General features: G+C 35.8%; 1 protein-coding gene across 2 annotated transcripts; it reads left to right on the top strand.

Moving 5' to 3' along the window:
• The first annotated feature begins 558 nt into the window (after positions 1-558).
• On the top strand, positions 559-23,789 carry LOC129317811 (uncharacterized). 2 transcript variants are annotated; one of them, XM_054962199.1, is made up of 12 exons: positions 559-642; positions 1,026-1,150; positions 1,414-1,496; positions 2,799-2,874; positions 3,010-3,077; positions 12,177-12,261; positions 20,764-20,885; positions 20,969-21,052; positions 21,635-21,781; positions 22,570-22,678; positions 22,758-22,877; positions 23,437-23,789. In XM_054962199.1, exons 2-12 carry the CDS (start codon positions 1,063-1,065, stop codon positions 23,508-23,510), a joined length of 1,056 nt encoding a protein of 351 aa, XP_054818174.1. In that variant the 5' UTR covers positions 559-642; positions 1,026-1,062; the 3' UTR covers positions 23,511-23,789. The 2 variants fall into 2 exon arrangements, with proteins under 2 accessions (XP_054818174.1, XP_054818175.1); XM_054962200.1 differs by lacking the exon at positions 559-642 and adding an exon at positions 683-889.
• The last annotated feature ends 205 nt before the right edge of the window (positions 23,790-23,994 follow it).

Raw genomic sequence — 23,994 nt, 5'->3', positions numbered from 1 at the left:
AATTAAAATTTTGGGTATGGTACATAACTTTTGGTAATCTTTTGGAATTTGTCTGATGATATTTTGCATATATGTTCAAAGAGTTTATTTATAATCTTTTGGAATTAATCATGGGATTATTTTTAAACTATAAAAAAGGATCATAGTATTAAAAATTAATTTTATAATTTTATGGTTTTGATTGGTTATTTCCAATATTCAAAGGACCTTATTTATAATATTTCCAATTTGAAAATGATAATGACACGATAGAAATATATCAAGTAACAATGAGAAGAAAATAAAATAAAAAAATTACTCTTTTAATCTTTAAAATATTAATTAATTTATAATTCAGTCTTCTAACTATAAAACTTAATCTTTAAACTATTGACTTGATTAAAACTCAATTTTTAATATTTATAAATTAGTCAAAGTTTGAGATTGAGTTTTAATTGAATCAATGTTATAAAGATTTTCACTGGTTATAATTGGAGATTTAAATGGTGAAATTATAAGTGAGTTAACATTTCAGAGGTCAAAATATTAGTTTTTTCTAAAATGAAATGAAATAAAATAAAAGAACACATCATGGACCGGGGTCTTCAAAGGCAAAATCTTGTGGTGGCTTGTTTAGGCAGGTTTTACCGGTCTCCTCCTCTGGTACTCTTTCCCTTCATTTGAATGATTCTTTCAGATTCTTGTTTTATCTGTCTTTTCAGCTCGTTGCAAATTCGCAATCATTTTTTTGAATCATATTTTTATATCAATTTTATGTTTCTTTGAAAACTTCTGTATTGGGTAGAATTCTTCACGCCTCCATTGATTCGCGAATCACGTGTTAATTGGTAGAATGCAATTCCGCGGTACTCGCCGTATTTGCACCAAAAATTCCAAACTCTTCGAAATTGTGCGCTTCCCTTGTTTGTTTATTTCACATTGATAACAGAGTCCCCCTGTTAATGTGGATTGATTATTATTGCAAGTGTGCCTAATTTATTGGTCGAATTTGATAACTTATTCACGTTCTGCATATGGTGTGACAGGATTGAGTTCTGAATAGGGTTGTTTAACAACGTGAAGATGGGTGTGAGACAAGTCATTAAGAAACTGGACGCGTTTCCTCGCGCAGAAGAGCACTTGTTGCATAAAACTAAATCTGGAGCTCTGGGTATGACATAATAACGTTTCTATGTTTTTCTCTTATCAGACCCATCTATCTTTTGCAAAGCCATAGCCGAGGAACTATTTATATTTGTGGTCGTTTTTCTCAATTTAATCTGAGAAACTATCTTAGTTTATTGAAAATGAAATATTTTTGGAGTTAGAACAATGTCAAGATATGTAGCCTTCACGCTATTTATAATGTCAATTATATTAATGGTTTGCAGCTCTTTTTTGTTGCTTCATCTTTTTTGCCTTTTCTTTCTGCAGTCTCTGTACTTGGTCTAATCATAATGGCGACGTTGTTTCTGCATGAACTGGGTTATTATCTTACAACTTACACAGTCCATCAGGTTTGCATTCTCTCTTATTGCGTTTTTTTTTTTTTTTAAGCAAATTCGTTCTTCCAGACTTATTTTTCATGAGGAAGGAGATAAGTCAACACATCTCAATTCATGTTTATCGCTTCAATAATATGCTTTTCTTGAAGCATTCAGTTCTTTCTTATTTTCAAGATTAAACACCCTGTAAAGTTACTTATGGAAGCAGAAATTGTGTAACTAGTCATTACTTCACTTCCAGTAACTTATATGCTCTTGTCTAGGAAGTAAAGTGACAAAAGGTGCATCGGACAGTCTAGACAATAGAAAACATTAAGGAGTGCTTTTGAAGAAGATTCTAGTGTATGAAAATATGTTGGTTGATTTCTTTGAGTTGGGCGGAATTGTAATTTTCTATCTAGATTTTCTGTATTGAATTGTAACCAATTAATCACTAGTAAGAGCTACTCAGGCTTGACTTAATTTAGGATGGAAAGCCTTGATACCCAGCTACAGCCTACAAGGTTAGTAATAATGCGTTTGTTTGCTTTTGGAAATTCTTGGCTAGTTTCATGCCGGTGCCCTGCTAGATATAAGTATTTGGAGTTTTGGACTGTTTGGGATTATATTGTTGTGTTCCCTTTTTAATTTTTTATTCAAAATCCTAGTTCCTATAATTCTTTATTGTCTATCATTTTGATAAAATTAGGCTCCCTATCAGGTGAAGGCTTTTGTTTGGACCATAATACTTAGCAAAATAAATGAGTAATCTGTTTCAGACTTGTAGGCCAAATTTTGCTTTGTGAAGTGCATCTTAGTTTAGAGCAAGGAGCAATTGTCTTTTGCATTGTGATGTGGTGTGGCAGATTTGGAATACAGTATTTGGCATCTCCAATGCCAGTGGGTTTGGACTGTAAGCTTTAGATATTTTTTTGGCTATTAACTTCAAGGGCTTTGGGAGCATTAAGACATGTAAAGCCCTTTTGTAGATTTCTGTTTTTGCAGGCGTGCCTTTTTTTTTTTCTTTAATATAGTTAAAATGGCATGCAGGAGTTCTTACTAAAGGTTTTGACATCAAATTTTCTTTAGAAATGACTATTTTCTTGGCCTCTGTGTGGGTTTTCAGCTAATTATTTTATTGCTCTGGGATGATTACATGTTCCCCATTGATGTATTATCTCCAGTTTTCTTCCGTCAAATCTTTCTGTAGAAATCAGATGATACCCCCAGTCTTACCCGTCTGTTAAACCTCTTGGTTCATTGGGGTAGTTCTCACTCGGTTGATCACTCAAGTTGTATGAAAATAAACTTTTCAATTATGCTCATCTTCTGCAGATGTCAGTAGACTTGAAGCGCGGGGAAACTCTTCCAATTCACATAAATATGACATTTCCTTCTTTACCTTGTGATGGTTAGCACGGTCCTTTGTTCTTTTTGAAGTTCCTACATGTTTCTTTTTTAATTTCTATGTTCATAGACAATTTCTTATTCCTGTATCATAATAAAGATTCTCAAGTCTTAACACATTTTTTATTACTATGGACAGTCTTAAGTGTAGATGCCATTGATATGTCAGGCAAGCATGAAGTGGATTTGGACACAAATATATGGAAAGTAAGGCAGTCTGTTAGTCATAACATGTCTTTTGATATTACAATTTCTTGAATTGGGTTCACTGCTTAATTTGGTCAAATCCTTTCCATGCTGAGGAAACATGGACTCCCTTTATGACATAATGAATAAGTAAAACAGATACATTGCTATTGAAGTTTTTGTTTGCGAAATACTTGAGAGTTCTCTATCTCTGGTGTTCTCTTATTTCATTCATTTTTCTAGAATTACAAGAAATAAATGGAGATACTAGGCTTATGGAATTGGATTGTAAACCAAAGATATAGGAATATGATGCAAAACAGAAAAACTAAGAGATAGGCATAAAAGAATGCAAAGATAATATTTCCCTTTCAATATTTCAAATCTTCAAAGCTGGAGAGTGACAATATTTCAATAAGCATTCCCTTTCTAGCTGGAGAGTGATGTTTAGCATTCCAGATTGCCTCTCAAATCTTCAAACATCACTCTAGATAAAGCTTTGGGGAGGATGTCTGCTACTTGGCATTGTCTTGGTGTCTAAGCGAGGCAAATGATTCCAGTTCAGAATCAAGCCTCTCTTTGATGAAGTTCTTGTCTAAGTGAGGCAAATGGTTGGATTGAAGGAGAGACTCAAATTCAAAGTGGCAAGAGAATGAGAGAGAACTAGATTTAACGGATGGAAATCTAGGTATAAGATATGTTGCTGGAACTTTAGATGAAATTGCATCATTTAAGAAGAAATACTGCTTACAAACATTTAGACAAGATAATGGTTATGATTTAGGTTCATTTAGCTGATCTCAATAATTTGAAATTTAGTATTTTTGTTCAATTTTGTTGATGATCAGAGAATATTGTAATATATTTGAACAGAAGAAAAAAATACAATATAAGGAGACTAGTAGGTTGAAATCACGCTACCATACCCCACAAATCCAGACAATGAAAGCAGAAAACAAAATACATTTAATGCATTAATCGAATTCCATAAAACTAGAGATATGATAAGATAGACACTAGGATTTGACTAGAATAAGTTAATGGGCCCAATACTATTAGGCCAGGACTATTCTTCAATGCTCCCCCTCAACCTGGGTCATATGTGTCAGGCACCCCCTGCTTGCTAGTTAGTTCTTCAAATCTGGTTCTTGCAAGAGGTTTGGTAAGAAGATCAGCAACTTGAACTTTAGTGTTGATATGGCTCAGATCAATGATGCCTCCTTGAATCTTTTCCCTCATGAGGTGTTTGTCTATTTCTTTTTTTTTTTTTGTCTATTTCAACATGCTTCATTTGATCATGATGAATAGGGTTCCATGGCTGACTTGCTATCACACCATAACTACACTGGTAAGTGAAAGCCAACCTTTAGTTCTTTTAAGTAATCTCATCAACAGACCATATTCCTTCACAAACTCCATAAGCTAATGATCTAGCTTCAGATTCAGCACTACTTCTTGAGACAGATTGTTTCTTGCTTTGCCAACTAACTAGATTTCCCTATAAGAAGGTAAATATCCTGTAGCAGACCTTCTATCAAGTGCACCTCCGTAATCAACATCTTTATAGATCTCTATTTCTCAACCTATCATTTTTAAACAAAATATTTGCTTTCCTGGATTCATCTTAAGATATCTCAAAATCTTATAAACAACTTCTGTGTTCTTGAGGATTGAGAAAACGGACTTACCACACCAATGGGGTGGCTAATGTTAGGACATGTATGTGAGAATTATATTAATTTTCCCATGAGTCTTTGGTATCTTTCTTTGTTTACAGGAATAACATCTTCCTTGATCTCTAATTTTTCACCATCCTCCATGGGAGTAGTTGATGGTCTTGCGCCTAGCATCCCTGTTTCTCTCATATCTAAAGTGTATTTTACTATTTTCTTTAAGACACAAATATGGCCTTTTATGATTTTGCAACTTCCAAGCCAGGAAGTATCTCATCTTCCCCAAATCTCTCACCTCAAATTCTTTGGCAAGTGATCTCTTTACTTCTTGAATATCTCTAAAATTGTTTCATGTTAAGATTATGTCATCTACACAAGTATAGTTACATTTTTCCTAGCATGCTTTACAAACAATGTATGATCAGCCTGGCCTTGCACAACATCCAGCTTTATTAAAATCTGGTGAATCTATTGGAAAGCCCTAGGAGATTGTTTAATGCCGTAGAGACGGTAGAGTGACTTGTAAAGTTTGGAAACAACATTAGTTGATCCTAACCCTTTTACACCTGGTGAAACATCCATATATACTTCTTCCTCCAAATCCTCATTAAGAAAATCATTCTTTACATCTATCTGATATAATTGCCAATCTAAATTTGATGCAATCAAAAGTAGTACCTTGATGGTCTTGAACTTAGCATCTGGAGCAAAGGTCACTCGGTAGTCAATTCCATAAGTTTGTGTAAAGCCTCTACCAACCAATTGTGCTATATATTTATTCAAACTGCCATCAGGATTATACTTTATTGGTAAAGATCCACATGTGGCCTACTATTGACTTTCCATTGTGTAAATGAGTCTACTTCCAGGTCTGATTTTTTCTCAATAGTCTTGAGTTCTTCATCTATAGTTTCTTTCCACTCAGGATCTGCAATAGCCTTTTGATATGATGCTGGTACTTTTTCATCAATAATGCTTACAATAATTCCTTTAAAATCTGATGACAAATTTGTGGGAATATTACGTCATTATTGTGAATAATCAGCATTTATCAGCATCATTAATTAGGCTTTATTAGTATTTATCAGTTTTTTCTCTCTTCGTGTATATATATAGGACCAGCTTGTACATTAGAAAACATGAATGAGAAATACATTTTTCCCTCTCTCAAAATTCCACATGGTATCAGAGCAAATGATCCAAAATACATCTTAGGGTTTCTTCGGACTATGGCTCATGTAAGGCGTTCTGTACGACACACTAGGGCTGTGATGTAGGTGTTGTTCAAGACCATTGTAGGTCTCACCACCCCCATAGGCGTGTTTAGAAGGCTCTGATCAGCAGAACCCCCAAAGGACATCATCATCGCTGGCGTGTGTGGACCACACGCACTGCTTGAAGTTCACACGCCAGTCTGCTCTCAGTGGCGCATGTCACCATCGTTCAGACCACGACACCTCTTTCCAGCAACGAATCTCCTTTTCTGGCTCGATTACAGCATGTTTCACATCTGGGTACTCTTCCCTCACGTTTCATTTACTCATCCAGTGTGTTTAGGAGTTTGTTTCAAGGATTCTGGTTGGTTCTTAGATTGTGGCTTCTGATTTCAGTCTACCAGGAAGTCTTTCCCTTATTTGAAGTGCTAGGAGTGGTGCTATGGATATTTTTATGCAGTGTTGTGCATAATTTTTCTAGATCTGCACCCATGGCATTAGTGGTGAAAAGGGGGTCTTTTCTTCAAGCTTTAAAGACGACTCGAAGTGTAGTGGTTCACCAATTACACCCCATATGCTGGAAATGTGAAAGTGAAAATTGCAGATGGCTCCTTAGCACCGGTGGTAGGGAAAGGGAATATCCATGTATCAGATTCTATTATTTTGGAATTTGTCCTCCACGTGCCAAAACTTGATTGCAATTTACTTTTGTCAATTGACTAGGCACTCAAATTGTTTTGCTAAATTTCTCCTATCACATTGTGTGTTTCATGATCTATCATCTAGTGTGACAATCAGTAGTACCAAGGAATACGAGGGGATCTACTATTTAGAAGTCGTCACTCGAGTGGATAACTCACCTATTGTTGGTAATTCTGTATCTACCTCTAAAGCTAATATTTTGTTATGGCATAAGAGGATGGGTCATTCTAATTTTCATTACCCTTAGTAGTTGTTTCCAACCTTATGCTCGAACTTGAATCGTAGTGAAATCTAGTATGAGGTACGTGAACTTGTCAAACACTATCGAACTTCCTCTCTTAGAGCGTCATATACACCTACCAAACCTTTCACAACCATTCACAGTGACTTGTGGGGACCATCTCGCACTCCAAACAATACTCAAACAAAATGGTTCATCTCCTTCATCGATGAACATACTTATGTTTGTTGGGTTTACCTTTTGAAAAACAAGTATGAGGCTGCATTCACATTCATGAGTTTTTTCACCATGATCAAAAACCAGTTCAACACTAGCATCCAAGTTTTACATACCGACAATGATACTGAATATTTCAACCAGTCTTTAATTTTCTTTAAATGCATAGTATTGTCCATACAAGTACATGTGCCCATACCCCCTAACAAAATGGGGTTATGGAAAGAAAAAAAAGGCATATCCTTGAATTGCAAGAGCACTCATGTTCACTTGCAATGTGCCAAAGTTTTATTTGGGGGATGCCATTTTAACTGCGACCTATCTTATCAACTGAATGCCCAATTGAGTTTTAGCTTTTGAAACTCCTCTCAAACAATTGCAGTGTTTTTCCTCCATCCCACAATGGAACCAAAGTTTTGCTTCATGTGTTTAGGTGCACAACCTTTGTTCATATCCATCAAAGCAGTAAACTTGAACCTTGAGCTATCAAATGCTTCTTTCTTGGTTATTCTCCTACTTAGAAAGGATACAAAACAGAGGAAGATGTGGAAAGACCACAAAAGGGAGAGTGGTTGGTTTACACTTAAAAGAAGAAAACAAAAGATAGTGAACAACTTGTATCGAGGCACCAAGAGAGTCAGAACTAGAGGTAGTTCTTGAAGTGGAAGCACCAAGGATTGATCCATCCAGTGAGCTAGATGACTTAGAACAAAGAAGTGAATCTACTAATCTTGATCTACCTATTGTTCTCTGAAAACAACCTCCGTCTTGTATGTTGCATCTGATTCAAAAGCATGTATCTTATAAGGCTCTTTCTCCTAGTTACCAGACCTTCATCACTAATTTGGATAAAGTTGTTATTCCTAACAACATCCAAGAGGCACTTGAAATACCAGGATGAAGAAATGTAGTGATGGAGGAAATGAGAGCTTTGGAGAAAAATGGAACATGGGAGATTGTTGAAAGACCTAGAGGGGAGAAATTGGTTAGTTGCAAGTGGGTCTTTACCTGAAAGTATAAGACTGATAGCACACTTAACAAGTTAAAGGCACGGTTAGTAGTAAGAGGTTTCACCCAGGCATATGATATGGACTACAAAGAGATGTTTGCACTAGTGGCAAAACTAAACACTATCAGAATTCTATTGTCAATGGCAGCCAACTTTAAATGGCATCTTCATCAGCCAGATATCAAGAATGCTTTTCTAAATTGAGAATTGAAGGAAGAAGTCTACACGAATCTACCTCCTGGGTTTGATAGAGGTAGAAATGACAAAGTATGCTGGTTGAAGAAATCCATATATGGCTTGAAACAGTCACCTATAGCATGGTTTGACAGATTCTCAAAGGTCCAAAAGTCAGAGGGCTACGAACAAGGATTATTTGATCATACGATGTTTGTTAAGGTTGAGGGAGTTAAGAAGTGCATTCTCATTGTGTATGTTGATGATATAATCCTTATAGGAAGTCATATTGACGAAATAGTAAGGATAAAAACTGTCCTTGGTAAGGAATTTGAAGTCAAGGATCTTAGGAACTTGAAATATTTTCTCGGGATGGAAGTTGCTAGGTCAAAAGAAGGCATATACGTATCTTAAAGGAAGTATATATTTGAGCTTTTCAAGGAAACTAGCATGTGAGGTTGTAAACCTGAAGAAACTCCTATTGTGGTCTCAAAAAAGAAGAAGTCTGAAAAAGGCAGCACGGAGGAGTCAGAAGGAGAAGACAACTCTGATGATGAGGTTGAAGAAGAAGAAGACAAGGAGAAAGAAGAAACTATTGATAAATATAGATATCAGAGATTGGTTGGGAAGCTAGTTTATCTATCCCATATGAGGCTAGATATTGCTTTTGCTGCCAGTATAGCTAGTCAATACATGTGTGATCCAAGGAATAGATACCTGGGAGCTGTATATAAGATTCGTAGATACCTTAAAGGTACACCTGGTAAGGGATTGCTATTCAAGAAGTATGATCAGAGGACAATTGAGATCTACACAGGTGCAGACTGGGGGGGGGCTATGGAGATAGGAAATCCACCTCTGGCTATTGCTCATTTGTGTGGGAAAACTTAGTGACTTGGAAGAGTCAAAAGGAGAGAGTTGTATCCAGAAGTAGTGCTGAATCAGAATTGAAAGTATTAGCTCAAGGAATTATAGAAGAACTATGGATAAGAAGGGTCATGGAAGAAATACAGGTCGGAGTTGATCGACTAATGAAATTGTATTGTGATAACAAGACTGCTATAAGCATGGCATTGAATCCTGTACAACATGAGAGATCTAAACATGTTGAAGTGGATAGACATTTTATCAGAGAGAAAGTAGAAGAAGGCATTGTATGCCTGACATATCTACCTACAAAGTTACAAGCTACGGATGTGGTAACCAAGAGACTACCTAAGCCTACATTTGAGAGTTGTATAAGCAAGTTGGACATGATCAGCATCTATGATCCCACTTGAGGGGGAGTGTGGAAATATTACATCATTATTGTGAATAATTATCATTTATTAGCATCATTAATTAGGCTTTATTAGTATTTATTAGTTTTTATCTCTCTTGGTGGGTATATATAGGACCAGCTTGTACATAAGAAAATGTGAATGAGAAATACATTTTTCCCTCTCTCAAAATTCCACAAAATTACTATATGAGACAAACTTGCTTGGAGGATGCTTTGTACATGTGTGTACCCCTTTTCGAATAGCAATAGGCTAGCTCAAGTCATCAAGAATTGAGTCTTGTTCAGATTCCTGACTCTGCCTTGGAATATTAAGGGTCATTTCACCTTCTATTTGCTGTTGTTGATTAGTGTTCTCCAGCTCTTCTTCAGCAGGTTGATTAGGGTCTCCTGTTTCCTCCAAAACATCTTCATTATGATCAATATTTAAAGGTGCAACATCTGATAACTTTTAACAACTTCCAATGTATCAGATTTATTTTTCATAAAAAATACTCATGTCAAATGTGCGTGATGATCAATGAAGGTTACAAACCAATGGGCTTTAGACAAGGTGGAGATTTTTGATGGTCCGCGTGTGTCATTATGAATTAAAGCAAATGGATGAGAGGATTTTTATGGCTAAGGTGAATAAGAATTTCTGACATATGTGGCTAATTGGCACACGTTGCAATGAAAAAAGATGTCACTTTTATTCATGACATTAGGAAACATTTTTAACATTTAGTTGAAACTAGGATGACCCAATCTGTAATTAAATCTGTATTAGAAGTACTTGCTGAAAAACACCTTCTTTGTCATAGTTCTGCATCTGGAGTCAAGATAATACAGAACCCCATATTCCTCAGCATTGCCAATTGTCTTCCCTGAGCCTAATTCCTGAAAAATACTGTAGGTAGCAAACATGTTAATGCTGCACTTCAAGTCTTTTGTGATCTTATTCACAGATAATAGATTGCATTTCAAACCAGGTCCATACAGTACATCAACCAGAACAATTTCATTTGTAACATGGACAGTTCCAATCCCGATGACTCTAGTATGAGTTCCATCAACCACTTTTATATTAATCGGACTACAGGGATTTATTTCACTGAACAAAGATAAATTATCTGTCATATGGTCAGTAGCACCTGAATCCACAACCTATGAATCTGGTTTTGAGCTCCTAGCATTGAGAGCTTGAATATAATTGCCTGTTTGGGTTTAATTACCCATGGTTACTATGCGTTCTAGCAGAATGTTGCTTTGACTCAATTTCTCGATCACTAAAACTCACAGAGCCAGATTCATTCTGTTCCTAAAACTTTCAACTTCGGCTGCACTAAAACTCACAGAACCTGATTCATTTTGTTCCTCGTGGAACGCTGAATAGCCTCTATGGTCAGACCCTTGCCTGTTCTTCTTGTTGAGTGGCTTCCCATGTAAGTTTCAACAATGATCCCTGATATGACCACTTTTTTTACCGTGGTCACACCATCCTCTTCCTTGCTTTCTTCCTCTAGCATCAGGTGGGGGTCCTCTCATGGTCAGTGCTGAAGATTCAGGATTTATTGAAGTTCCAAGTAAAGAATTTTCTTTTCTTTTTTTTTTTCTCAACCAATGAAGATTGGATCTAGTGAAAGGGGTCTAGTAAAGTTTCTTACAATATGGTGAACCAAAATTCGAATTCCTTCTAAGTGTTTAGGAGAGATACTCACGTTTAGTATCCAATTGTGACTCGAAAATGATTGATTCAGCTATAGCCATTATCCTGGCCCTTGAAAGAAAAACTATGCTAATTATAACTAGCTTGAAACAAACGATTGGCCCTTTCACTTCTTCTTTTGGGTGAAATTTGACTCTCAATATTATATAATTTAAAATATGTTGAGGTCTGCTACAAAATGCCTTAATCAGTCAAAGTCCATTAATGTGCCTATTGACCAGCTTGCCAAGACACCATATAAGGGCACTTGCCATCCTTTCAACCCTTCAACAAAACAAGTTAGCAACCATTATAGAGGGAGAAAATTTTGATAGAGTGAGATATTTAGAAAGAAGGCATGTGAACCTTCAATGGACTGGAGAAGTGAAGAACAAATTGATGATCATGCAAGGAAAGGCAAGACTGAACTTTGGGGAGAGAGAATGCAAATACAGAGGATCAATGAAGGTGAAGGAGAAAAACCAATGATCTTGGAAATTGATGCATACGGGTTATGTATTTCACCTTGCTTAAATTACTCCCCTACTCCTTTTGTCCTTGCTTTCTGCTGGCCTTTGCTTCATGGGTTAACTGTTTACATATTGTTAAAAATTGAGAAAGAACTACCTAGCCACCTGATGCTGGCTATGAACTTTGTTACTATGACTGGTTTTAGAACGAACAAACACTGTTATTTATTGAGTGAAACCATGTAATCATTACTTATGCTTTGGGTTTCTGTTTCTTTAGATGAATTATAATAGGACTGGAATCTTGTTAAACTTTGTTTTTTCCTTGTCTTCTTTTCTTTCTTTGTTTTGTGGTTGTCTTACTAGGATTTCTTATCCTCGCTTTTCATTCTTCACCATCTTTTCCAAACATCTTTTCGCTTACCATTGCACTAACTAGTTTAGAGTTGTTGCAGCTTCGCCTGAACAGTCATGGCCATATAATCGGCACTGAATATTTATCAGATCTTGTGGAGAAGGAGCATTTGGAGCACAAGCATGGTAATTTGTTATTTCTTTATTCATGTAAATAGTTTCCAAATCTTGTTAAAAATTGCAATGCATTTTTTGGTCTTTGCTGTATTCAATTTTAGGCTATCACTATCAATGCAAAGACCGTGAAGGCTTATGCTTTTCTGGAAAGCATTTCCTATTTGTGTTTAAATAGCTAACCATAGATGTCTGAAGAAAAAGGGATGATATGAGGGTTAATTTACTTTCAGAGTCACGTATTTGATACATTTATTGTAGACGAGTTTGGTTTTGTTGAGAGAACACCACAAAACCATGTTAGCCTAGAAGCAAAAAATCAAGGTTTGTAGCCAAGTTTTCCAAACAGAGGTTTGTAACCAAGTTTTCCAAGCAGAGGTTTGTAACCTAGTTTTCCAAACACACTGTATATGGTGGGAGGAAAGTTTTCTTAATTCTGCTGGTTCTTGCTGCTTGCCTGCCTTATTAATCACTTTTGATGTAATAAACTGCACATAGTTAAATGTTTATTATGTAAAATCTATATCACATATTTATATTTATGTATAATGTAAGATTTATAAAAAGTTGGACTATTCAGAAACCATGAACAATGCAGCTCATCTTACACTCCATGTAAAGCACAGGCCACATGGTTTATTTTGGAATAAAAACTGAAATATGATGAATGAAAAGAGAAAAACACCAACTCAGATAAAAGAAGTTAGACCTGGAAACTAGTCAGCATTCTTCCTTTAAAAGTTTGTGTTTATGATGGTCTAGACATTTTGGGTACTCCATGATAGAGGTAGAAGAGAAAGAGGGAGAGAGAGGAGAGGCAGAAGGAGAATAGAGAGAAAGATAAAGATTAATTCCATTCATAATAACCCATTACAACCTAGAGACCTATTTATAGAAAATATATCTAAATACCCAAACTACCCTTATATACCTAATTCCCCTAATTACCCCTATTATTCCTAATTCCTATGTATCAATACTCCCCCCAACAAGAGATCCTTATCCTCAAGGATCAGTACAGAAGTAGGAAAATATATATCTAAAATAAGACTTAGCCTTTTTTTTTTTTTTGGGTTGACCTTAAGTTGCAAAAACTTCCAAAATAAAAATAATGTAAGAACATAATTAATGGACATCAAAAACCTAAATATGCTGCCTTATTCCTTCAATCCAAAAGTCCATCATGGCAAGCCCCCTAAACTTGTGAAAGGCCCATTGTCGAAGCTTGAGAACGTTCCTTAGCTCCATCTTCAAGATTCAATTCCACCCAAAAGCTTTTTGAGAAGCCCAAACTTCATCAACATACTGTCTAGCATTATCGTAATTAAACCCATTTTGGATTATTCCCTTTTCAAGAGACTTTTGGGCCAGGGATGTTGGAGAAGCCCAAAAAATGTGAGGATGGGCTTCCTGCTTGTTGCGTGGAGAATACTAGGAGGACACCAGGGGCAAATCTGCAATCGTGGAAAAATTTGACTGTTGGGGTATTTGTACAATCACACTTGGACCTAGCAGATCATTCGAGAAGCTCAAATTTTGGATTGGGTCCACCTCACTTCGATGAGAAGCGCACATAGCTAGAGGATATTGAATAAATCCCAACAAAAACCCTAAGTCCATGATCACTTGCAAATCTCCACCCGACCTGTCATCTTCATGATTGAAGCCATACGCTTGAAGGTTGCTCACCCGGATACCCTGAAGGTTGATTTGGCCAAGTTCATTGCCACCCTCATCTTTGTGTTTGTCAGTGAAGGCACTGGCATGGCCTTCAACAAGTTGACCAGCGATGGGGATGCTGAATTGTGCAAGAACTCGACTGTAGGCATTGAGTTTCTGATGCGGAAGGAAGACTTCAATGCTGCCATTGGAATTGTTGAGGAGTCTTTGTGCTCTGTTTTGAAAATTTGATGATGATGATGATGGCTCACCTTGTGGAAGGCACATAACAGCAGGTGGTGAAGAACCGACTGAAATACTAAGAAGAGAGGGCCAAAAAATTGATGATGGAAGTATAGTGCAAAAATCTATTATTAAGTAGGTTAGAGTTATCGATTGCTCCAAATGCTTCGAGTTGATAAGTGTAGATGAGCTCGTTAATGCTAGACACTGACCTGGTTCTTGATTTAGGGAGCTAATGAGTGTTGTTGTCTGCACATCTTTCTTGACAAAATCACATTCCTCAAACACTGAGTTTTTTGTTATCGTCACATATTCTATGCATGTAGACTTTGTCAGCTTTGGTTGTTTCAATTTTTGATCAGTAACTTCTTGAATTGTGAACTCCTTCTCTATACTTCTGTGTTCTTCTTTTTCATCTCGTCAAAGTCATTATCCAGGTTAGTTACGTTTGTTGAACCATCATTCTCGTGTCTTGCTTCCCCTTCTGGCTATACTTCTCATGAAAATCTGCTGTATATATGGCGCTAGCTAAACTATTTGGATTGAAGCCTTGAACAAATCTTTGGAGTTCGGGCTGAAGTCCGTTGATAAAGATCTTGGTGGCAGTGGACTTTGGAAGGTGTGCACACGGTAAGATTTCTTGGAATTGCTGTGCGTACTCAGTCACAAATGAAACGTGCTTCAACTATCCTAACTCTATGATTGCTATGAGGATCATTTTTTTGGTGATTGAAGGTGGAGGAGGAATGGTGGTAGTACTCGCAGATGTCGTCATTGTTGAAGGAGGGTACAAGCATTGGTTGACAAGTAGAGTGAGCTTAGCCGAGATTTCATTCATCTGTTGTGAAATGTGAGACATAGATTGCTTAAAATCAAGGCAGTGCTCTAGTTCACCTCTTTAATCGGAGGATCAAATCTCCGGCAGCTCCTCCATGGCTAGAGAGGAGGCTCTGATACCTTTGATAGAGGTAGAAGAGAGAGACAGAGAGAGAGGAGAGGCAGAAGGAGAATAGAGATAAAGATAAAGATTAATTCCATTCATAATGACCCATTACAAACTCCGCCTATGTTTATAGCCGGTCCCAAGCCCGGGTAAAGGAGGAGGGTTGTGTTAGGCCATCAACAGCCAATGTAAAAATTTGTTGAATCTATCATGAACATGGACAATAGACGTTATAATGTTAATGCTAGGTCGTTGCCCGTAAGTAACGCGCTGCATGGCTCGAGTACAGTGATAAGTGAGTTAGAGCCGCTGCATCGGCGCCCGGATGTAGTGTTAAATGAGCAAGGGCTACCGCGTCATTCTGGACGCACGCGGCTAAAGAAGTTAGTCCATAAGAGCAAAATTAGATTTGGTACTTGGAATGTTGGGACATTAAATTGTAAATCTGTAGAGGTTGTAGGGGTTATGATTCAAAGGAAAATCAATATCCTTTGCTTGCAAGAAACAAAATGGCGTGGAGAAGGAGCTAAGGATATTTAAGGTTTCAAACTTTGGTATACAGGAAAAGTAAGTGTACGCAATGGAGTAGGCATCATTATAGATAAGGAGTGGAAGAAGAACGTTGTAGAAGTTAGCAGAATTGGAGACAGAATTATTTCTTTAAAATTGGACGTGAGACTGTTAATATTGTTAGCGCTTATGCGCCGCAAGTCGGGACAGAAGCCAGTCTTAAGGAATTATTTTGGGAGGATCTGGAGGGGTTGATTCGACACATACCACAGAGTGAAAAGATTTTTATTGGAGGAGACTTTAATGGGCATGTCGGGAGGGAAGCTGGTCAGTATGCGAGGGTGCATGGTGGTTTTGGTTTTGGAGAGCTAAACAATGAAGGGCAAACTCTTCTTGATTTCTCATTGGCATATGATTTTAAGATTGCCAACACTTGTTTCAAGAAGAGAGATGAGCATCTCATCACTTACAAAAGTGGAGCCTCAAGGTCGCAGATTGATTTTCTTTTGGTTAGGAACACAGATAGAAAACTTTGTAAAAATTGTAAGGTGATCCCTGGAGATGCTGTAACGACACAACATAGGGTCCTAGTCCTTGATGTGTGTATTATGAGTAAAATCCAAAAACGTCGACAAGTAGTAACACCAAAGATTAGGTGGTGGCAATTAAAAGGTGAGAAGCAAGATATTTTCAAGCGAAATCTTTTGGATAAAGGAATTTGGGATTCTCAGGGAAGTGCTAACATCATATGGGAGGATATGGCTAAAAAGATACGGGAGGTTGCAAAAGTAGTTTTGGGAGAATCGAAAGGTTCTGGTCCGAGAGATAAGGAGTCTTGGTGGTGGAATAATAGTGTACAGGACAAAATCAAGTATAAGAAGAACTGTTTTAAAGCCATACATTTGTGTAACAATGAGGAAAATTGGGAGAGGTACCGTATGGCTAAGAAGGAAACTAAGAGAGCTGTGGGTGAAGCTCGTTCCAAAGCTTTTGAAGAATTTTATAAGAACCTTGAGACGAAGGAAGGAGAGCAAAATATTTATAAGATTGCCAAGAGTAGGGAAAGAAAATCAAGAGATCTAGAACAGGTAAGGTGTATTAAGGATGAAGAGGGAAGAATTTTAGTTACAGATGATGAAATTAAAAATAGATGGGAGACTTATTTTTCTAAACTTTTCAATGATGGAGAGGATTCATCTAGTAACTTGGAGGATTTAGTAACTGGTGAAGGAGAACAAAATTTGTCATTCTATCGAAAAATACGTGATAAGGAGGTAAAGGAAGCTCTTAAGAAAATGGCAAATGGTAGAGCTAACGGACCTGATTGTATATCTATCGAAGCGTGGAAATGTTTAGGTGAAGAAGGGGTGAGATGGTTAACTAAATTATTTAATGTGATTTTACGGTCCAAGAAAATGCCTGATGAGTGGAGGAGAAGTACATTAATTCCTATTTATAAAAATAAAGGAGATATTCAGAATTGTACTAACTATAGAGGGATTAAACTCATGAGCCACACAATGAAATTGTGGGAGAAAGTAATTGAGCACAGGTTGAGATTGGAGACAAGTATTTCTGAGAATCAATTTGGTTTTATGCCAGGTAGATCAACTACAGAGGCAATTTATCTACTAAGGGGATTAATGGAAAAGTATCGTTGTAAAGATAAAGATCTACACATGGTTTTTATTGATTTGGAAAAAGCTTATGACCGTATACTAAGAGAAGTGCTTTGGAAAGCGTTGGAAAAAAAGGGAGTACGGATTGCTTATATTAAAGCCATACAAGATATGTATGAAGGGGTAAAAACTAGTATAAGAACGCCTTGTGGTCAAACAAAGGATTTTCCTATAAAGATTGGACTACATCAGGGATCATTTCTGAGTCCTTATTTGTTCAACTTGATTTTAAATGTTTTGACGGAACATATTCAAGAGGAAATCCCGAAATGTATGCTCTTCGCGGATGATATAGTTCTTATAGCAGAGACAAGAGAAGAGGTTAATTGCAAACTTGAGTTATGGAGGAGGACATTGGAGTCGAAAGGTTTTCGTCTGAGTAGAAGTAAGACGGAATATTTATATTGTAAATTTGGTAAAAGACTATTCGAAAATAATTTGGAAGTGAAATTGGGAGATCAAATCATACCTCAAGTGGAAAAGTTTAGATATTTGGGAGCCATTATTCAAAATGATGGCGAAATCAGTGGAGATATTTCACATAGAATTCAAGCTGGGTGGTTTAATTGGAGAAAAGCTAAAGGAGTTATTTGTGACCGTAAGGTGCCTAATAAACTTAAAGGAAAGTTTTATCGTACTGCTATCAGACCGGTAATGTTATATAGTAGTGAATGCTGGGCTCTAACGGGACAGCAAGAGCATAAAGTTGGAGTAGCAGAGATGAGAATGTTACGATGGATGTGCGGACATACACGTAAAGATAAAATTCGAAATGAGCACATACGTGAAAAAGTGAGGGTGGCACCTATTGAGGAAAAAATGGTAGAAAATCGGTTGAGATGGTTTGGGCATGTACAAAGAAGACCAAGGGAGGCACCGGTGAGAAGAGTGGAACATATAACTTTGAGTCCGATTAAGAGAGGTAGAGGAAGGCCTAAGAGAACACTCTTGGAAGTTGTTGAACGTGATCTCTTAATTAATAATATTTCTAAAAGCTTAATAAATGATAGAGCACAATGGCGTCTTGCAATCCATGTAGCCGACCCCACCTAGTGGGATAAAGGCTTGTTGTTGTTGTTATAATGACCCATTACAACCTAGAGACCTATGTATAGAAAATATATCTAAATACCCAAACTACCCTTATATTCCTAATTCCCCTAATTACCCCTATTATTTCTAATTCCCATGTATCACTCTAGGTCACCCTTCCTTCTCGTTGGATGCCACTTTGGTTGGTTTCCACTTTTTGGGATATCAAGAAACATTTAATTTAGTTAACTTTCAATTGAATAACAATTAGAAAGTTTAATTTGGAGTTGAAAATGGCCGCAAAATTTTAATTGGTGACAACTTGCTACATATTTCATCCAGCAGTTTGCATATTTTGAATTGGAAAAATTTCCATGAAGCTAAATCAAATGATGATGAACTTAACTATAAAATAAATCTAGTTAACTTGAGTGGTTGGAGCTTAATCATCAAATAAGTATATCTATTAAATTGTTTGGAAAGATTTAGGAGAAATTTAGTATAATTAAAAGGCAAATATAACCTTTTGGTCCTTGAACTTGTTTTCAATTATTGACTCAAGGTCCACTTGTTTCAACTTGTTTTCGATTTTGTTAGTTTTTTATTATGTTTGTTTAAATATTTGAAAATAATCAGAATATGAAAAAAAGCAGAGATCTGATTTTAAGAAAATATTTTGAATAGCTTTTGAAAATAATATGATGTGGTAGATTTAAAAAAGTAGGATACATAAAGATGTCATAAAATTTTAAAATAATTTAATAATAAATTATTTTTATAAAATAGAAATTAAAGAAGATATCATAAAATTTTAAAATAACTAACTAAAGATCACTTTTTATTATTGTAACTAAACATAAAATAGTTTATGCTTTTTATAAAATCTCTACAAAATAAATCTCCAAATCATCTAAAAATCATTTATTTTTTAATTTCAAACAAATGGCCTTAGTCCTTACACTTAGACTCAAAACAACTCAATTCCTATAGTTTCTCTATTCAAAATAACCAAGTCTTTATAGATTTTTGACTTGATACACTTAGACTCTATAGTTCCTTAACTCAATAATAAGAACTACTGAGTCAACGTTTAAGAACTAAATTGATATTTGAGAGAAATTTTGGGGACTAAAAATTAATTAAAATTAGTAAAAATGTCAGGGACTAAAAGGAAAATATTTAGGGGCCAGATTTCAAGGAATTCTAAAATTTTGGGGCTTAAGAGTAATGAAACAAAGTTAAGGTGAATATTGAAATAAATTCATAATTTTAAGATAAAGTCAAATATTGCCAAAGCTTGTTTCCATGGTGAAACATTGATGAATAAGATGAGGTCAAAATACCTTGGATAACGACAAAGATAAGAAACGACAATAACAAGTAGCCTTATCCCATTAGGTGGAGTCGGCTGCATGGATTGCACGATGCTATTATGCTTTATCATTTACCAACGACAATGATAAGAATGATAAAAAAAATAAATTAAAATGCTTATAGCTTTCTATATTTAAATATTTCTGATGTAATAATCCTTTTACAAAGCAAGACACAGCTCCTCCCAACCCAAATTTTCTATTGTCACCAATAATAAGATAAAAAGAGAGAAAGTAGTAATATTGTTGCTTTGGTAGAGAAGACGAAAACAGCAAGGATATTCTGTTAATATTACTTTTTGGCTTAGTTATTAAGACTTCTTTTTGAGATCTACAAGATGATCTAATTCCCATATTAAAATCCATGTTTCATGGTAGTCCATTGGACTTGAGGGTATTGATCGGGAGAAAGCAAACCCATTAAATAAAAGTGGCGAGTCATCTATTTTTTGGTGGCCAAAAGGTGTTTAAAAGTTTACAGAATATTTGTAAGAGAATGTTTGCTCAAAAAAAAAAAAAAATAGTAAGAGAATGAAATCAGAGCTATGCAGGAGGTGGAGGTTACCTCAGAAAAGTGGTTGGAGGTCAAACGTTGTAAATTAAGTTATGCTGATTGTAAAGGTTTTCTAGCACACTTTCTCTGCAGCAACCCATCTCTTGTCCAACTACTCATCGGAATCTTGAAGTTGGTATACTGATTTAACTGATTAAATCACTGTTTTGGTGAATTTCTTCTCAAATCTGTCTTCAAAATCTGGTGCAATCATGAATAGCTTGTAATTTGTTCAGAAGAGAGGGGTGAAAGAGTAGGCTTCAGATTCCATGACTGGAAGAACTATCAATAAAACCACAATTATGATGCATGTTCGAGGAATCTATTGCAAATGACTAATTTTGTGGTTGGCAGGAAAAAAACATCGAAGAATAATTCCATACTTTACATCTTTGTCATTGTGCTTAGTATGAAGTAGTATGTTAAAAATTTTTTTGTTCACATATGAGGTTACTCATTCACTGAATTATGTCGTAGTTTCATTATCCATCATAAAAAGTGTATATCTCACATTTGAAACAGATCATGGAAAGGATCATCATGAGGATTCTGAGAACAAGGCTCATCTACAAGGTTTTGATGAATCTACTGAAAATACAGTCAAGAAGGTGAAGGAAGCAATAGCAAATGGGGAAGGATGCCGGGTAAGAAGTCCACTTATCATGTCATGGACCAAGTCTACCTGTTGAAGGGGAGGAAACTCACTTCAAATTTGATTCTCTTGTAGGTTTATGGTGTTTTAGATGTCCAGAGGGTTGCCGGGAATTTCCATATTTCAGTACATGGATTAAATATATATGTTGCACAAATGGTAAGATTTTATTCCTTCCTCATTGTCTTGTTAGTTATTTTGTTTAGTGATTTGAAATATACGTATAGTTACTATAGTAATTCTTGACAAAATTCACTTTTCTGAACAGTACATGTGACTAGAGGGACTATGTCACTTATTTTAGTGGGATGTGTTCTTCTCTCCCCCCCTTTAATAACTTCAGTCTTTTTTCTTTGTTCCAAAATTAATTACTAATTATAGATCTGAAAACATCTCAAATGCTTCCTGGGTTTATCTTTCACTCTTAACATGTGGCTTAAAACTAGTGATTTTGCAAATGCGGATTCAGTCTTGGATATGGTGGTTTTAGATGTATGTTCTATTATTTGTTTTCTTTAGCTAGGAAGAATCTACACTGAGCTTGAATACCCTGGATTTATTTAGAAATTGATTTCTATCTTCTTAATTTTCAACTGGATTATTTACATAATTCACTTCAATGTGATCTATGTAGATTCCTTGGGAGCTTCTCCACTTCAATTTTGATGAGAAAAATTCTCACCCTTTTTCTTGTTTTACAAGATATCAGAAGTCTTATTCAGCCTTGCTACTTTTCTGCAGATTTTTGGAGGATCAAAGAATGTCAACGTAAGTCATGTCATTCATGATTTGTCATTTGGCCCCAAATATCCAGGACTCCACAATCCATTGGATGGGACAACTAGAATTCTGCATGATGCGAGCGGGACATTCAAATATTACATTAAGGTTGGAATATTGGTTTGTCTTTTGAAAAATCAACAAAACTGGTCTAGATAACATTCTTTCGCATGCCATTCTCTATACATTTTGGCTCTCGTTGAATGCTCTTTTCTGATAGGTCTGTTCATTACTGAATGGCATCTTTTACTTTTTCTCATTGTTTTGCTCTCAACAGTCAACATTGATAAATCTTTATAAAACTTTAACACCTATTTGTAGGCATGTGGACTAATGTTGAAAGTTGACACTGCCAAGAAACATTGCAAAGTTTTTCCTTACATATGTCAGATTAAAAAGTAAAAGTATTTTATAATCTCAGACACAGCTTGTACACAATTGACCCAGAAAAGCTGGAGAATAATTTGACTAATATAAGGCGCCAACTTATTATTAAGTAGAATTAAAAAAAAAAAAGTGTAGTGTATGGTACTTCAAATGTAGTAGAGTTCTTGTTACTGGAATACCTTTCAGGTGATGGAAAAGGATGCATAATATACATTGGAGCCATGTCGGAGAAAAAGTGTAGGACTTGATCATCCTTAGAGAAGCGAGAGAGCTTTTTAGTTTTCTCCTTGAAAAATCTAGAATAGAATGTGTTGATATCCTTAATTTATTAAAATGAATGGCATTGTTCCCTCCTGTCTGCCATCTTAGAAAAGAAACGGAGATGCTAGATCACCAGCTGGATTCATTTCATACTTTTATGGTTAAAATATCCAATCACACAATTGAATATTGTTTTGCAATTAAAGCTGCTCAAAGATACAATATAATTTTTGGCTGTTGTAATGCAGGTTGTTCCAACTGAATATAGGTACTTCTCAAAAGAAGTGTTACCTACTAACCAGTTCTCAGTTACAGAATATTTTTCCCCCATGAATGATCAAGATCGGACCTGGCCAGGTTGGGTTTGTGTTTGAAGTCGGGTTTGATTTCTTATGACTATTTGGTTCTGATCGTCTCTTCCATTTGTTGTCTCCAGCTGTCTACTTCTTGTATGATCTGTCACCTATTACAGTCACAATCAGAGAAGAGCGCCGTAGTTTTCTTCATTTCATTACTCGGCTATGCGCAGTGCTGGGTGGAACCTTTGCCTTGACAGGTTTTTCTCGAGAACTCACTGATTTTGCTTTGTTTAAAAGAGTATTTATAGCTTCAGTTTACTTTTGAACTAAAACTAAAGTTATGCTCCTACGTAATCACTCACTGATTATGACCTGTCTTGCATGCCATATTATTACTGCAGTAACTCCAGCGTCCTGAGCTGTGGTATATTACACTGGTTCTTAATATAAGATAAAATTTGAAAACCTTTTTTGGTCCTAAATATAAGACAAAGTTAGAATAATTGATGCTTGTTTCCAATTTTATCTTTTGTATATGTATTGTCATTTAAATTCCTTAACAACAATTTATTTTAGTCATTAATTATAAACAAAGGTGAAATTGAAAAGTTATATATTTTTTACAATTTCAAGGTTATAACTAATATTTATTAATAAGCGCGGACTTTGTTAACTTTGTTTTATATTATCAACCAGAGGGAGTATTTTGTTGCCCACAAAATGACTTGGTCCCCGCACCTTGCACATCTCTTGCATATTTATCTGATTATCAGGTTGCTGGTGTAGAACTCTAATGACTCATATTACATCTTACAGGGATGCTGGACCGTTGGATGTACAGACTTGTGGAGGCTTTAACTAAACCAAACTCCAGAAGCGTATTACGGTAGATTCGGAACCCTTGCGTCATCTTCAAAGACTTTCGGGCACGAGATCGAAATTCAAAGCCACTTTTTGACTTAAAAGATGCTCGTGTAGTTGAAAAAAGAATTTTCTTTTCTTTTAAAAAAACGGATATTTTTACGGTGACATCATTTAATGTAATCCCTTTGTATTAGTTGACCTCAATGGCTAGCTTCTAATTATGTTTGTTGTGGAAATCGTAGCTGCTCTTTTGACCTATATTTCAGGAGGAAAAGTATGAAAGTTTTTTTTTTTTTTTTTTTTGAGATCCTAGTCCAACTCAATTTGAAAGATGGAATTACATTTGGTGTTAATTTTTACACTTCTTGAAGCTGACAAGTTTTGAGCATCGAGTTAGAGAAGCATACACTTGATTTGGTTGACATGTTGCTCATCAGTACCATGTTACTCTCTAGATTTGGAAATACGACAATTGGAAAATAATCTCTGTTTGCCAAGAACCTTTGGTTC

The sequence above is a fragment of the Prosopis cineraria genome, unplaced genomic scaffold (genome assembly GCF_029017545.1).
Source record: "Prosopis cineraria cultivar Desert tree isolate PC_DT_omini unplaced genomic scaffold, ASM2901754v1 PC8, whole genome shotgun sequence".
Taxonomy (NCBI): Eukaryota; Viridiplantae; Streptophyta; class Magnoliopsida; order Fabales; family Fabaceae; genus Prosopis; species Prosopis cineraria.
Note: the sequence above shows the minus strand (reverse complement) of the source record. Positions and strands in the feature narration are given on the sequence as shown.